The sequence below is a fragment of the Caretta caretta genome, chromosome 11 (assembly GCF_965140235.1).
Source record: "Caretta caretta isolate rCarCar2 chromosome 11, rCarCar1.hap1, whole genome shotgun sequence".
NCBI classification, from domain to species: Eukaryota; Metazoa; Chordata; order Testudines; family Cheloniidae; genus Caretta; species Caretta caretta.
This window is the reverse complement of record NC_134216.1, coordinates 66,346,953-66,362,536: the sequence shown is the minus strand read 5'-3', so window position 1 is coordinate 66,362,536 and position 15,584 is coordinate 66,346,953. Positions and strand designations below refer to the sequence as shown.

At 40.7% G+C, this 15,584-nt stretch overlaps 1 protein-coding gene across 6 annotated transcripts in view; it reads left to right on the top strand.

The window, feature by feature from the left end:
* The window catches only part of ERBB4 (erb-b2 receptor tyrosine kinase 4), a 975,001-nt gene that overhangs the window by 741,919 nt on the left and 217,498 nt on the right, over positions 1-15,584 (top strand). For all 6 annotated transcript variants that reach the window (XM_048869092.2, XM_048869089.2, XM_048869091.2 and 3 more), the window contains exons 10-12: positions 4,375-4,448; positions 6,113-6,203; positions 7,988-8,187. In XM_048869092.2, the coding sequence (XP_048725049.1) occupies positions 4,375-4,448; positions 6,113-6,203; positions 7,988-8,187 (365 nt within the window). The remainder of the gene's footprint in view (positions 1-4,374; positions 4,449-6,112; positions 6,204-7,987; positions 8,188-15,584) is intronic.

The following is a 15,584-nucleotide window of genomic DNA, read 5'->3' as shown; positions in this document are numbered from 1 at the left end:
TGGTGCCTCATTTGGTCACCATTAAAATCAACAGTTAGCACTAATGATGTTATCTTGTATGAATGGGCATCATTTCCCAAATGAAAGGCCTCCTGGGGAAAGAAATTCTGTGTTTTAGATATAGGTGACAGTAGCTAGCAGTTTTCTCACACAGTCTTCCTTCCATCCTGAAAGGATTATCTTTGGTAGGACAAAATATGATTAGCTCTCCTTTTTAATTCAGCCCTCACGTGAGCATCAGTCATCAGCCAAGATGAATTAAGGAGCCACTTTGGTGAGGTATAACAGTACTCATCATAAAGAACAAAATCCAGCAGATAGATTAGCACAGTCAAGTATGTGGAAATGTTGCTGTTATGACTACAAGTACTTTGCTGTTATGAGTGTAATTTCTTTCTTTGCTGTGTGGTAACAACAAAGACTATTCGATTATCTCTGCCACTACATAGCTTTTAAATCTTTACATCCGATCTGTAGGCTCCTTAAAGTTTTCAGCATCAGATGTTGAGAGCTGAGATCTAATTACCGTTCCCATGCCAAATCGATGCTTGCAACTTTGCCGCCGCATGGGGAAAGCATGGTTAACAACACTACAACAAAGGATCTGAAACCAAATTTTGACATGACTAATAGTGGTGGATTTTTCCATAGTCGTCCTGTGTGTTCTGGTATGTAGGAAAATCATAATGGCCTATATCAGGATGTATCTTTCAGACTGCCCTTAGGGATGAGACGAAAGAAGCCTGATTCCATAATATTTGAATTTGTTATAGGGGCCAATTGTAGTGCACCGTCACCTACAGCATGATCCAGAGCACACTGAGGTCAGTGTAAAGACTCCATGGGAGTTGGATCGGGACCCTAGAGCTTGATGGTGATAAAACAGGGAAGTTAGAGTTTGACTGTATAGATGGTCTTATCTCTCACAGCAGGGACTACAGCATGAAAGGTTAATGTAGCATGGGATAAAGCATAGGAATGGATAAAGAACCAGGTGTAAGCGATTCAAAGAAGTGCTGCGGCAGACTTGGGGAATCACTGAAGAGGGTCACCCAGGAGTCAGTGGTCACACCTCACACTTTCTAATATGTACAAATGGCCAACCAAGGAGGCTGTGATAAATTTGTTAAACTCACATGACAGAAAGGAGGTTAGAAAACACAAGAAAGGCACAAGAAAAATGTAAGGGAGTCTGAACATATTGTGTGCTTTAGCCAATGCATTAAGTGAAATGTAATTTTGAGTATTTTTAGGGTATTAGCTGCAAAAATGTAGAACAGAACTATGAGCTGAATTGTGCTCATGAATCTCTGTAGCATCAAGCAAGAAGTTGGGGCAAAAATGACCTTGGAATAAAATCATATTCTCTGAAAAAGGATCTAAATTATGGACTAGAAATAAAAGACAAGCACAAAAGCTAAAATATATTGCTGTGTTGGAACAGTGGAATATAAGCTTGTGACATTCATGTTGAAACCATACCATGCTCTAATCAGTGTCCTGCATGAAAAGACTAATACCAGTCTTAAGCAGCACAGTGGACTTAATCTTGAGCATTACATTGGAAATAGGCCACAGATCTTGAAAAGAACAGGCTGGAGAAATATGCATCATTTTTGAAAAAAGAAGAGCTCAGAGAATGAATTAAAATAACATTATAGTGCGGGGGCTTTTGTTTGTTTGTTTAAATTTATTAAATTTTACAAAGTATATTTACAGAAAAGAAGTTACAAGAGCAGAAACAACTTGCGAAATAGAATTAAACCAAACGTACATTAAATAAATTGACAGTGTATTGCAATAATAATCAAATACATATTTGCCGCTCATCATTTTAAATAAGGAAGTTGTTTCCATGAGTGCATACATTCACGATCAATTCTAGCCTATTCTCTTTAGAAATGTATACTCTCTCATATTTCAAGTCGTAGGAATTAACAGTCTGTGGGGAACGGGGAATGAAGAGGAGTTTTTACAGTGGGGGAGAATCATTTTAATTGCAGAGGTCATTAAAAGCATGTGTGCATGTGTGTGTTTTTTTAAATACTTTACCTAATGAAGTACAAGATGCTTGTTTGTATTTTACCCTCACTGGGTGGGGAGTTGACTGTTAACTATTTAAATAGTATTGGCTCTTTGATTAATAGATACATATAGTATACTACCCTTCCCTTTTCTAGAGCAGCTTTGTAAAAATATTGCATCTCCACTCTTTTGATTCATTTGTTAGTTTACAAGACCTGTTAAGATAAATAGGGACTAGTGAATAGCCCATTGACGTCAATGGATGTTACCTTTCCATTAACTTCAATAGGCTTTGGATAATGCGCGTAGTCTTTGTCAGTGTTAATACAGGGCTTCTCCCTAAGTGTATGAGTGAAATGAACTTCATTAATGCATGTGTGTACAATCTGGCAATCTGAGACTGAGAAAGCATTGGCTGAAATACAGAATGAGACACCTTTATCGTCCAGAGGTGGTACTGGCTGTGATGGATGGTCTGGAAGCTTTGTAGTTTTAAAAAATAGTATGCCTTGAGAAAAAAAGTCACTGAAATCATTTCCATAAGCTCACTCTAAATCATTTTTAATACCTAACCCCAGAGACGGGGGTTGGAATTCAGGAATGGAAATTCATAGAAAAAGATAACCCAGAGCAGTTTGCGCAAAAAGTTTTTAGAACACTAAATGTGCAGAATGCGTCCCCGCCAGCAATGCTGGTGATGTGGTATTTCCAGGACTGCTTTGTTGCCACGTTCCAAGAAGTGAGGATTAAAATACATATGAGGCTAGCTGGGACCCAAAATTCTTTGCGTGTTCTTATGATCACACATAGAAGGTGCTAAATGAAGGAAGCTATCAACAGGAAGTTGGCCCTTGCAGTATGAAGTTAGTGAACTGCGGCTCACTTGTTCTCTACAAGTCCCATAATAGGACAGTTTAGTTTAATAAAGGCACTGGTACATGAGAGGTATTCATTTATGGCCTGATTCAAAGCCTCTTAAAGTCAATCAGAGGACTGTCATTGACTTCAGTGGCCTTTGGATCAGGTTCTTAATCTCCTGTGTTTGGAGAGAAAGCTCAGGTAAGATTGAGCTAACATCAGCATGCACAGAAAATGCATCTTCAGTGATTTTTACGTGCAATGGCAATAAAAATAAGTGGCCTAACGATAAAATATAATTGGAATAGCTGGGGAAGAATGTATTATCCTACAGTTTTGTAAGAAGAGAAAATGGTTATATAAGATACATTGGCTTCACTTCTTTATTGGTGTGAACTTTTTTTGTCCTAAAATACTCACTGATATTGGGATGGGGATGTTTTATCCCGTAGTCTCATGTTTAGCAAAGAGAGCTTTTTTAAAATTAATGGATTTCAAAAGAAAAATTGTATTTCTATGCTGAATCCTCAAAACCTGCCATCTTTTTTTACGAGAGCTCCAATTTGGTAAAATTAAGGGTACAATATTTCTGTGGTCCACTGGGCTTTAGGTTACGTTCCAGAGCTCATTTCACTCCTGTTCACCTGGAAATGCTCTCTGTAAAGGTTAGAAGTAACCCCCATTACTCTGTCACTGCACTTAATGCTGAGGGTTTGCCTCTAAAGGCAGCATGTTTGATTACCCTTGTATACCAATCCCAAGAGTGACGTCTCTTGGAAAGGCAAATAATGAGACATTGGGAATGCATACTTCACCTTTTCTGAGGTTGCCTTCTATCCCAGGGATGTATTTTTCTTTTTTTTAAAGAATGCAAACATTCCATAGCACGGTATTACACAAGAACCTTTCCTTGTACTTTGTTCAGATCAGCATTTTCATATAAGTATTCTTCTATGGAGGGGTCACAGTGTAATAAAGTTTACATTAAGGGGGTACCTTTCAGGAGAATGTTCTCTTACTTTCTTTTATTTGCTGTGATAGGCAAAGGGTCATGAAATAAGACAACTCCAGCATTGTCTGCACTAGCATATTCTGGCTAAGACTTTTAAATTTCTTTTGAGCACCTCAATTTTGGGGTGGCAAACTTGAAACACCTTGGAGAAAGCCTGATTTCCAGAGAGGACGGGAGCTCAGGACTTTTTGATAATCAACCCTTTGAGGTTTGATTTTCATGAGCATAGATATTTCCCAAAATGTTTTAAAGGTGATGAAGCTGAACCTTCCATCAAGCTGAACTGAAAGATGTTGGGCTCAGGACTTCTGGGGAAACACTCAAGGCTCAGGAAGTTAATGAATTGAAAAATGACTTGGTGTACTTGCTACCTAAAAGCAAGGTGCTGATATTCCGAATACTGCTACTATATAATGTACTTTCATAAGCCTGCTCATTTTATATTAAGAACATTATAATATGTCCTTCTAATCTTCCAGGGACCCCTATCACACAATTGCAGCAATGGACCCAGAGAAATTAAATATCTTCCAAACAGTCAGAGAGATAACAGGTAACTCACATTTGTGATCCTACATAATTAGGGCTCTTTACTTATTTTGCATTTGCCATTTGTTTATATTTAAAGGATACATATTTTTAACTGACTATGCCGCAAGTTGGATAAACCTTTAATGCTTAACCTCTTCAGTATCAGTTGTTGCTTACAAGTACATATTCTTTGTTCCTATTAATGCAGAATGTCGTCTAACTCTGGGGTTCTGAACCTAGGGAATACAAACAGGTGTCAGGAGGTCAGGACCTTCTTGCAAGAAGGCGATCCTGGTTAGATACAAGCAAGATAGGAGGAGGACTTTTGGGGGGGCTCCTGATAGGGAAAAAGTGGTTGCTGTAAGGAAAAGTTTCCGTCCTACTGCTCTGACTTAAATATACATCTTTAATTCATTGCTGTGGGGGAGTTTAGTTTGTGAGTCCCATTGGTTCGTGACACTTAATGGGACTAGTATGGTTCGAACTCCATAGAGTGCTTCATGAACTTCCACCACGTGTGCTCCAGTTTCAGCTCACCGGGCCGTGAAGTGAAATACCACAGCTATGTGTTCTCCATTGACTGCTGTTTCCAGTGATTTATATATAATTAAGGACAAGCAACAACCACATAGACAAGCTCTACCCACTGTGGGATGGTTATCATGGGGAGGAGTTTAAGCAAGCTCTTGCCGTTTTTAAATGACCTTATAGTACATGCCCCTGAATGTTTTACCACTCAAAAATCAGGGACAAATTGTGCCCTAACTTACATCCACTAGCAACCCCAATTGGTCAGCAGAGTTACCAATGTGCAAGTGAGTTCTGGATCTCACCCTAAATAATGAAGTGTCTTAGGTAATATAGGCAACAACTCAGAAAGGTACATAACTAGCAAACATTAAGCACCCAAATAGTCCCATTGAAGGTCACAGCTTTAAGTCCCATTGATGTCAGTAGGACTATTCACATGCTTAAGTTCCTTGTTAAATGAGGGTCATCGTGATGCCAGGCACCTGGGGACTGTGTGATTCATGGTCTTCCCGCTATGCATGTGCTGCTAGGGAGGGCATCCGTGCGGCAATGATATGTGTTTCTGTCACTCCTCCCCATCCCCGTGATTCATATTTATATCACCCCAGCGATTCATATTTATGTTACTGCCTGTCCTGGAACATCACAATGCCACATGTGGCAGAGAGGAGACTGGACTACAATGCCTCAAATCCAAATTCTCAGAACTGTTTCAAAACTGGGATATTTTATTAGATTTAGCTATAGCAAAACGAACTCAACTAACATGTGGGTTTTTCACACGTGTGTTCCTCAGCTCATGCATATCTTGATTTTGTCTGCTGACTTTTGCTAGAAAAAAGCTGGGAAACCTAAGAAGTGTTGAATTTGCTCATACATTACAAGACTTCTCCCATCTCTGGTCTCTGGGAGTGGACTAGTTCTGAGTTTTCTAAAACAACATATTTACAAATCTTTGCTCTTCTGGAGGAGTCTATTCTATAGTGACTGACATTCATAGACAGTATCCTGCATCATTCATTATCCACCTATTTCTGCTTCTCAGACCCATGCTATCCTTTTATCATTCTTTCATAATTCAAGTATGTCATAAAGCAGTTTCTGTGGTTTAGATGATGAGACACTTGCTAACATATCTGATTTTATCTCCTTCAGGTTTCTTGAATATTCAGTCATGGCCCCAAAACATGACAGATTTCCGTGTGTTTTCCAACTTGGTTACTATAGGTGGAAGAGCCCTATATAGGTAAGATGTGCTTTTCTCTATTTGTGTAATAATTTATACTGTGCTCTTGCCCTTCAACGACTATCATGTCATAGAATCATAGAATATCAGGGTTGGAAGGGACCTCAGGAGGTCATCTGGTCCAACCCCCTGCTCAAAGCAGGACCTAATCCCCAACTAAATCATCCCAGCCAGGGCTCTGTCAAGCCTGACCTTAAAAATATCTAAGCATAGCATAGAATGTAAAGTCCTTCATGAGGACCAACTGCATAATCACTAAGCATATTTCTCAATTACCAATGTATTCACTAACACTGGACTAACAGCTTTAAACTGCACAAACGCTATTGACCCTGTTAATTATGTTGCTTTAAAAATCATTGCTTCTCAGTTTCCTGCCACAGTAATCCACTCCCCAGCCCCACAATACCATGAATGATAGAACGTGCAGTGTGCCCAGTCTTGCTCCTCATGCTCCAGACCTTTGACTCATGAAACAGTAGCAGTAGTTCTGAAGATTATGATTTATGACAGATACCGTGTTCCGTTGTAAGGGAATATCACACTTGACTGTGTTGACTCAGATGCCTTTTGCCTCTCTCACAGTGGACTCGTGATAGGGTGCATATTGTTTCCTAAAAGGCAGTAGAAGAGAACAACAGGGATGATCACTGAGCTGCCCCCGGCAGCGTTGCAAAATATGGCACCTGCAATAGTTTGCCAGTTCCCCTGTGTCAAGTGACGGTTTGGTATGAAAACTGATGTGGAGAGGTTGCTGTTGGAGGGAGCAAATGTAGTAAGAAATAATGGGGGAGTGAGACAATACATCTATATGATACATACAGCAACCCCTGGCTCCGGGTGGAATGAAATGTTAGGAAATCCTGATATCATAGACAGCCCAAGCAGATTATGAATAGCAGGGAAACCTTGAGATTGAATTACAGCCCCGGATTCAGTTTTGAAGTAGCAATTTTCATTTAGAGCATCTGGAAAACAATTACAATCATTAAAATACATGAAATAATCTAGAGAATACCCTGATTTCCGGCTTCACTCATTTTCAACTGTAAAATAATGTACATCAACCTCTCCATGTTGCACAGGGAACTCGTACTCTTCCTATGATGAAGGGAGATAACCAGATACTTTGATATAAGAAAAAAACCAAACCCAAATGCTTGAAAGCATTCTGGAGGAATGTTCTTGAAAATAATCATTTCTTCTCATATTACTATAGCTGGCATTAATGTGACTCCTGAGAGAGGACTTTTGCACGTTATGTGGGACCGCATCATTCTCTTTCATTTATAGCTGCTCCCAGTATTACTCCCCCCCTCTTTTTTTGGAAACCTTCCTTCTCTTCTGCAGTTGTCAGCATAGCACTTGAACTCAAAACAGCGAGAGTGGGTGAAACTGTATTATGTGCCATAGAGGCCAGTAACATCTGTAAACCTCCAGTCAGGGCGGGAGCAGGAGCATCACAGCTTATAGTATCATACCCCTGATAGCACAGTCCCGCTCCACTAGACAAGTCAGCAAGGCTGCTTTGTGGTCTCTTACACTCAGTGTGTCTCTTACACACATGCTCATTCACTGCTTTACAGCCGCGTAACTATACTGACCTGCTATGAATCTTTGAACCATGCTGTGTGTATGTGACATTGGAAGCACTTGAAACTAAACTCCCTTCTTGAGTTGTCCTTTATTAATACTCCTTTTAGGTAAGACGTGCCATTGTCACTTCATGCATGGGATAAATCACACATTCCAGGGCTATTCACTGCTTATGTTTGCTCCTGCAGCGGCCTTTCCTTACTCATCCTCAAGCAACAGGCAATTACCTCTCTACAGTTCCAGTCCCTGAAGCAGATCAGTGCTGGCAACATCTACATCACTGACAATACCAACCTGTGTTACTATCACACCATCAACTGGACCAGCCTCTTCAGCACGCCCAATCAAAAGACAGTGATCCACCGAAACAAAAAGCCTGAGAACTGCAGTAAGTACTTCTGCTCAATGCATACATTTCGTTTGTTATGGGTTTGCGGATGTATACACAGAACGAATGTGATATGGTGGGCCAGATTCCCAATTGGTGTCACTCTGCATTCAGTGCTGTCAGTGGAGCTACATCAATTTACACTAGCTGAGGATCTGGCCCAGCTTGCCTCTGATGAGATTTATAGGCAATTACAGAGCATGCGGGTGTGAGCGACTGAAAAACGAGAACGCTGCTGGCTCACCATGTTTTGACTCTTGGACACTGAGCTTCCCACTGTTAGAAACCCAGTTTCACAATTACGATCTCTAAAGCAATAAGTGTGAAGTGAATGTAGTGGTCCTGAAAAGGTGTTTGTTTGACAGCACTGAAAACTATAGCCCCACCAAAGTTCCTTAGAGGGCTAACATCGAGGAATATTTGGATGAGTTAATCTCTTTCACTCTCACTCCTTTCTTTCCTAGACCTCTCTGAAAAGGTTACCAACTGGGTGCTAATTAGTGCTGATAGAGTGGCATGTCTGTTAGAAACTGGATTAAGACCACTGTACCGGTGTGGCAGACAACATGATCATAGCTACACTGAAATTAGGCCAGGAATTTGCATGAAGGCAGCCACATCATGGCATCCATACAGTTCATTGTAAGCATCTGCTAGTGCACTTCCAAGAGATCAGATTCATTAAATTACTTCACCCTTTAAGTGACATTTCCTGGATTTGTGCCTTTGCCAGCCAGAAATGTTACATTTGTGCTTTGTGCTCTCTTAGACTGTCGGACTGCGGTCCTCCTTTGTGTTTCCCCAGTCTCATGGCTCTCCCTTTGATCTCTAAGCTTGTGAATGTGGCTTGAATGCTGAATAAGCCCAGTCCTGCGTGCAGAAAGCACACATTTTTTAGCACCACCATCTCATCAGTCTTCACATATTGTTAGAAACCCCACCTTGGGCCCCACCATAATTTAGAGTAACCTCCTGGCTGCTTTCAGATGTGCCAACTGGAACAGCACCTAGTTGCTGGTCTAACGGCTGAGGGTTACTGGAATGCACGGTGCTCCAGCAATGCCAGCTCCAATTATCCCAGCCCTGGCTATAGCTGATCCTGGACCAATCCCTACTCTGTGGTGAGAGTTAGGGTTATGCCGGCTATATCCTGCACAAGGGAATGCTCAATTATGGTGGCTTCCTGGCTGCTTGCCCCTGCCTGAGCTGGCAGTGGGGAAGTGGCAAGGATCTGGCTGTATGCCTGCAATCTAGTAAGAGGCATGTGTTCAAAATAATTGTATGTGTTGTGACTGGCTATTCTTGGCCATTTGAGGTTCAGGGGGGAGAGAACTTTTTGGGCCAACTGCAAGATGGTGTAATATGGTGCCTGAGTAAGAACAAGTTCTTGAGCTAGATGCAGAAATCACTGGGATGAAATATATGGCCTATGTTATGCAGGAGATCAGACCAGATCCTCTTAATGGCTCCTTCTGGCCTTGAAATATATGACTCTATGAACCTTTTGGAGACAAGAAGCTTTCTCTTTTCTCTCCTACACTGAGTATTGCCATAAAGAGTGCTTTGAAAGGGTCACACCGTGTCAACCGCCGATTGGGTTCAATAGGCTGGCTAGGATGCTGCTGAATCCTTTCTTTTCAAGGAAGCAGCCACCCTCCCTCCTGTCTTGCCACAAAATAAAAACTCAAGCAAGAAATAGATGAGCAGGAAAAAACAGGGAGCCCCATACCTCATACAATAACAGTTCAACATTGCTTCAAGGTTGTTAGAGCTTGGAGACCATGTGTAAGAAGACAATCGAAAATAAATGGTCCAGGGTGAACCCAGCCGCATATGTGCGCTGGGGTGCTTTTCACTTCATAGAACAGTTTCTCATTTGTTGCACAGGCTTTGATTGCTTGGAGGCTTAGGTTGAACACAGTATTAAATGGTTGGGGAGCTGGAAAGTACGCCCATATTAGCTGTCAGGAGTAGCTTTTCACCCTTTCATGTAATCTCAAAGTTCAGGAGGTTTTGAACTCGCAAAAGCTATCAGAACATGGAATTCCCTACCCTATCCAGAGATGGAAGCCTGCATCCATTGTCAGATTGTTTTATTGCAGTGTAGAGTCATGTCAGTGGATTTATATGGAAAATACAAACACTACCAGAAAATGTCAGAGGAAAATACAAACATCACCATTTTTTGGCCATAATAAAAAGTGTTTTTCAGCAGAAATAGATCAATATTTTGTGAAATTTTATATTAAAGGGACTGAATCACTGCTGATATTTCAGAAAGTCCTTGGTAAATGATGAAGACTTTAGGATCCTGGAACTTCACATGTGAGTAACTTCAGTGAAGTTGCCCACATATAGAAGTGTTTTCAGAAACAGGCCCCCAAACCAGAGCAATCAGTCTGAAGAACTAAGGAGGATAGGAACAGCAAGCCGATAGAAATTTGAGATATGCAAAGGATTAATGATTAATATACTGGATGACCCAGAGAAGTTTGTGACCGAGAAACTGAAAAAAGCTGTATCTTTGTTGTGTACTTTTGCTCACGTATCAGCAAAAGAAGGGACAAACAATTTAATTCTGTGTTAAGATATATGCAAACTTGAAAAAAGATACGTATATTGCATTCAGATGTTAATACTACATTGTGTCATTCCTTATCTTTGTAACTTATATTAGTGGTATTACATTTTTTTTTCTTGTTATACAAACATCTTAGAGGCCCCAACCATGTTAGGCGCTATTCAAACACAGAGAAAGAGCTAACGGTCTTAGGTCTTGATCCTGCAATTACTTATCCATGTGCTTTAACTTAACTATTGTTACTAGTCCTGTTAACTCCAATAGGAATACTCACAACAGTAATGTTAAGCATGTCCGTAAGTGTTTGCAGTGTCGGGTACGAAATAGGCAAGGCAACCAAAGGGTGGGAGATGAAGTGATTTGCCCAAGATCACACAGTTGGTGGCAGAGTCAGAAATACAATTGAAGTCTTCTGAGTTTCAGTCTACTGCCCCATCCCTGGGACCAGTGGTGCCCCTAGATACTTCCGTAACATTAACCATTTCAATTAATATTGAAGAACGATTCTTTTTAATGGATGTTTGCATTTAAAAATCAGGTAGTGAACCATTTAAACAGGGGTGGGCAAACTTTTTGGCCCAAAGACCAGATCCAAAGTCCTGATGGGCCGGATCCGGCCTGCGGGCCGTAGTTTGCCCACCCCGATCTAAAATGTGATTGTTGTATACAAATGTAGGTATAATTTTTAGAAGATATTTTGGAAAAAAAATGATGAAACAGGATGGAGATAAAGAGAATGGGCTTTTGGATCTCTATCACTTTGAAAAACACTAGAGAATTATCCTGGGCAGGAAGTACACATTAATCTCCAGCATCATCAGCATTGGCCCATCATTATGTTTTTGCAGCTTCATAAAAACATGAACCATTTGGTGTTCACTCTGATAGTTTATTCTATAGGAATAAAGGCCTGAGCACCTTTTAGGGTGGTGGTTCAGGTCAGGGCAATAAAGAATTTCTTCCGATTTGCAGAAGCAGCAGGTTGATTGAGCAAGCTTGATCTTTGCAAAATTGTCAGGGATTTGAAAGGAGCATCTACAGTTTGAAGAGGCTGAATAAGATGGCAGCTGATAACATGCAGAGAAAAGTTTTGTCCGACTTATTGGTTTAGTACTGTTCTACTGGTAACTGAATCATTGTTGAGTGCAAAATGTTTCTGGGAAAACTTTGAAACCATTCAGCCTAATATTAAGCCCAAATGTTTGAGAGATCTAAAACTATCCTGGACAAAACACAAAGAAGTATCAGTCTTGAGCCTTGTAATTAGACCAGATCTGAAGTGGGATTTGCTGCCTTGAAAGGTGAATACCACTTAATAACACAGGGTTCCTTTAAGAGTCACTCCTTTCATTTAGGACTAGAACAAGAGACAAATCCAGTATCAGTCCTCCTGGGGAATAGAAGAACTGTCCTAATATTTCCTTTCTATCTCATATGATTCAGTCATCCTTTGTGCAGAGTGTACATCCAGGAGTAACAGAGCATTAGCTAGGGCTGACGAGCCAGTGCTCTGATGTTGCTTTCAGGTGATAATTCGCTGCAGACGATAGATGTGTGTGCAGAAATTCAGATTTTTTTTTTTTTTTTTTTTTTGCTGCACATAAGATACACATGGTGATGAGGGGCATATAACTACCTGGACTGACTGGTAGAGGGGTACACTGCGCCGTAAAAAAATTAGTGAATGTGCACAGAATTGATCTAGCATAAAATTTCTCTGTTTCTTCTATCAAAACAACTTTCTTTTTCAGTGAATATGGAAAAATTATGAATTTCTCCACATTCACTCCTGAGCAAACTTTCATCTATTTGTCAGAAAAGCTTCATTTTCACATAGCATTTTTTTATTATTATTTTTTTACCCCTTTGGCTATGTACTTAAATCTCTTGTTTTTGTGGAAAAAAGAAAAAAATTCATAGCAAACATACATAGAAGCACATTTTACTTTTTAACACATAGGCTACTCCTGGGACATTTATGGGTGTTTGTAGCCTCTCAGCTGAGAACTGAATTTAACACCATACATTTCACCTGATTGAGAAATGTTGAAAAAACAGTGGGTGGATCTCTTTGCATAGCCCCAGTGGTAAATCCAGAAATTACATTTAAAAAACCACAGCATGCTAGATACTAAACTTGTTTGGGACTTGGGGTGGTGAATGGGCATCTTCCAGCAGGCAGCTGTGTTGTCAGGTGTTTCAATAAATTATCCAGCTCTATTAAAATGAATTCTGGAGTACTATCCTAAATGCAATGCATAGGGCTCTCTTTGAATACAGTCTTTTCCTTTAATTGCTAGTATAAATCCAGTATAAGATATAGTTTATGGTGTGCATGCATCTTAATATTTTATGAAAATTCACTGTAAAAAGTGAAATACTATAAAGCTTTTTCTAGGGAATATAGTTTGGTAGTTAAGTTTACCAGCTTATCACCCTAAAATAAAGGGCCTGCTGCCTTTTTCCAGCACTGGGCCCACTGGTTCTTAACATAATGCCAGCAGAGAGCATTCATTAAATATGAATTTAGAAAGATTGATTTTGTGCAAAAAATTGTTTAAAATCTTCCAGTTTTATAGGCTCGTTCAGTGTCTAATGAAACCTTTCGAGATAAACTGTTACTTGTTGTGAATTGTATCAATTCAGCAGCCAATTAGAAACTTGAATAAATTATTACACTGTAATAAAGCCTGATTTGAGTCAATTGATAAAGTCAATAGAAGTCTTTCTACTGAATTCAGTGGGCTTTGGATCTTGCCCATGAAGAAATGATTGGTCTTTGGCCATGTACTTAAATAGCTAATTTTCATGTTTCCTCTCTACCCTGTGGAAACATACTGGGTTTGATACTTGTACCCTGTGCAAGCCCATTGAGAGGATATAAGCATATTTTCTGAAAATCTGTATGAAAATGAATTCCTGTCATAAGCAGTAACATCTTTTGAAGCTAAATGTATTGTGTGCTTTGATTAGGCTGACCGGATAGCAAGTGTAACCCTTCTGCCCATCAGAGTTGGCAGCAACAAGGGCCGGGTTCGGTATCTAGGGGTTCCATTCCAATAACACAATGCAAACCGGCTCGAGCCCCCACCCAGTGACCTGGGACAAATATATCCCACCCCCGCTGGGCACCTCCAAGAGGCAATACTTCCCCTCTCGCAAGCACAGAGTGTGAGTGTAGCAAAAGTCTTTTAATAACAGAGAGAAACAATGTGGCATTATGTTGGGGAAACACCACCAACAGGATTCATAACACAACCCATGAGCAAAAACCCACCCCAAGCAAATTGGGGCATGTCCTTTCCCTTTGGTTCTTGAGTCCAGCAGCCCAAAGACACCCAAAGTCCCAAGAGTCCAACAACCCAAAAGTCTCTGTCCCTGGTCAGTGCAGCGCCAGAGTTTGGAAGTTTATCTGCAGAGCTTTACCTCCCAACATGGGTGGAGATGGGGGGGAGGGTTAAGGGGCAACTTACGTGGTCCAAAGCCGATTGCCCCACCTCTCCATGGGGCTCGGCTCCGCTCCACCAGCTGTCCCACAAATCACTCCACTCCACCAGCCACTCTGCCAGCCTTCCCATGAGACCCTCCAGCCATCCCACAAACTGCTCCGCAATATATCTTCAGGCTCTCCCACGACTTAACACAACACTCAGTGATTTCAGCTCTTAGTAAGTTTAGCTCTTTTGTGATTTCAGCTTGTAGTAGTGCTGGTGCACCATTGGCCCAAAGTGAATTCAGCTCAACAGCCTGTAACTAGACTCCCAATGGAATCAAAATTAGCTCTGATATTCCCCAGTAGAGAGAGGAGGAAGTGCAATTAGCATGTAAGGGCCCTCACCAGGGGGCCCATGCCACCAAGTATTAATACCTGTCCCCAGCCTCTCTCTCAATTCACAGAGTTTTGGAACCCATGTCCCTTGCCTAGCGAGTGCTACTTAGTTGATGGTGAGTCCCTCCATCATAACAAAAGGCTAAGTACAGTTCCACTGTCCTTGATTCACATAACTAGGATAATAACAATTTATTCTTCGTGCCCCAATAACAGAGACACTGGGGATCCCACAGCAGCCAAAGTGACCATTTGGGCAGCTATGGGCTCATGCTAGGAGGGGTGGGTGTGCCTATGCAAATGAGATCAGCCCCTGAAGTTCTTTTCCACAACTTGCCACACCTCACCACCAGATGTCAGGGTGGAGCTCATCCTGACTCTGCTTACACAAGTGTGAAAAATCTGGATGGGGTGGGGGGTAATAGGAGCCTATATAAGAAAAAGCCCCAAATATCGGGACTGTCCCTATAAAATCGGGACATCTGGTCACCCTAGCTTTGACTGTATGGGGAAGAAAAGAACATTTTAATATACAGGAGGCCCAATACCAAACCAAACCCGAAAAGACCAGACTAATGCATTTTTACAAAATTTATCTCAAAATTTCAATCCTTCCGTACCAAGTTTCAGTTCAGAACACATTTTTATGGCTTAGTAATAAGCACCTGGAAATAGTGATTTCTTACTTCCTGTCTTCTTTTCATGGGCTGTGAATACGCCTATCTTGTTGAGATTCCAAGTGGGGTAATTACATTTTGCCTACCTAAAATTCCTCTGTAGTTTCAGTTTGATAAGACTCTCAATCTTCTGTCCTGAGTTATTTCATTACATTGATACATGCTATTTAAGCAGAAATGCCCATGTAAGAATTTATATTAAAAAACCACATTCTAATTACATAGAAAAGTAAAGACGTAATAATTTCAATATAATGAAACCTAATTAATAAGCAAATGGGAAGCTGCCTTTTTTTGACCGTTTGTTTGT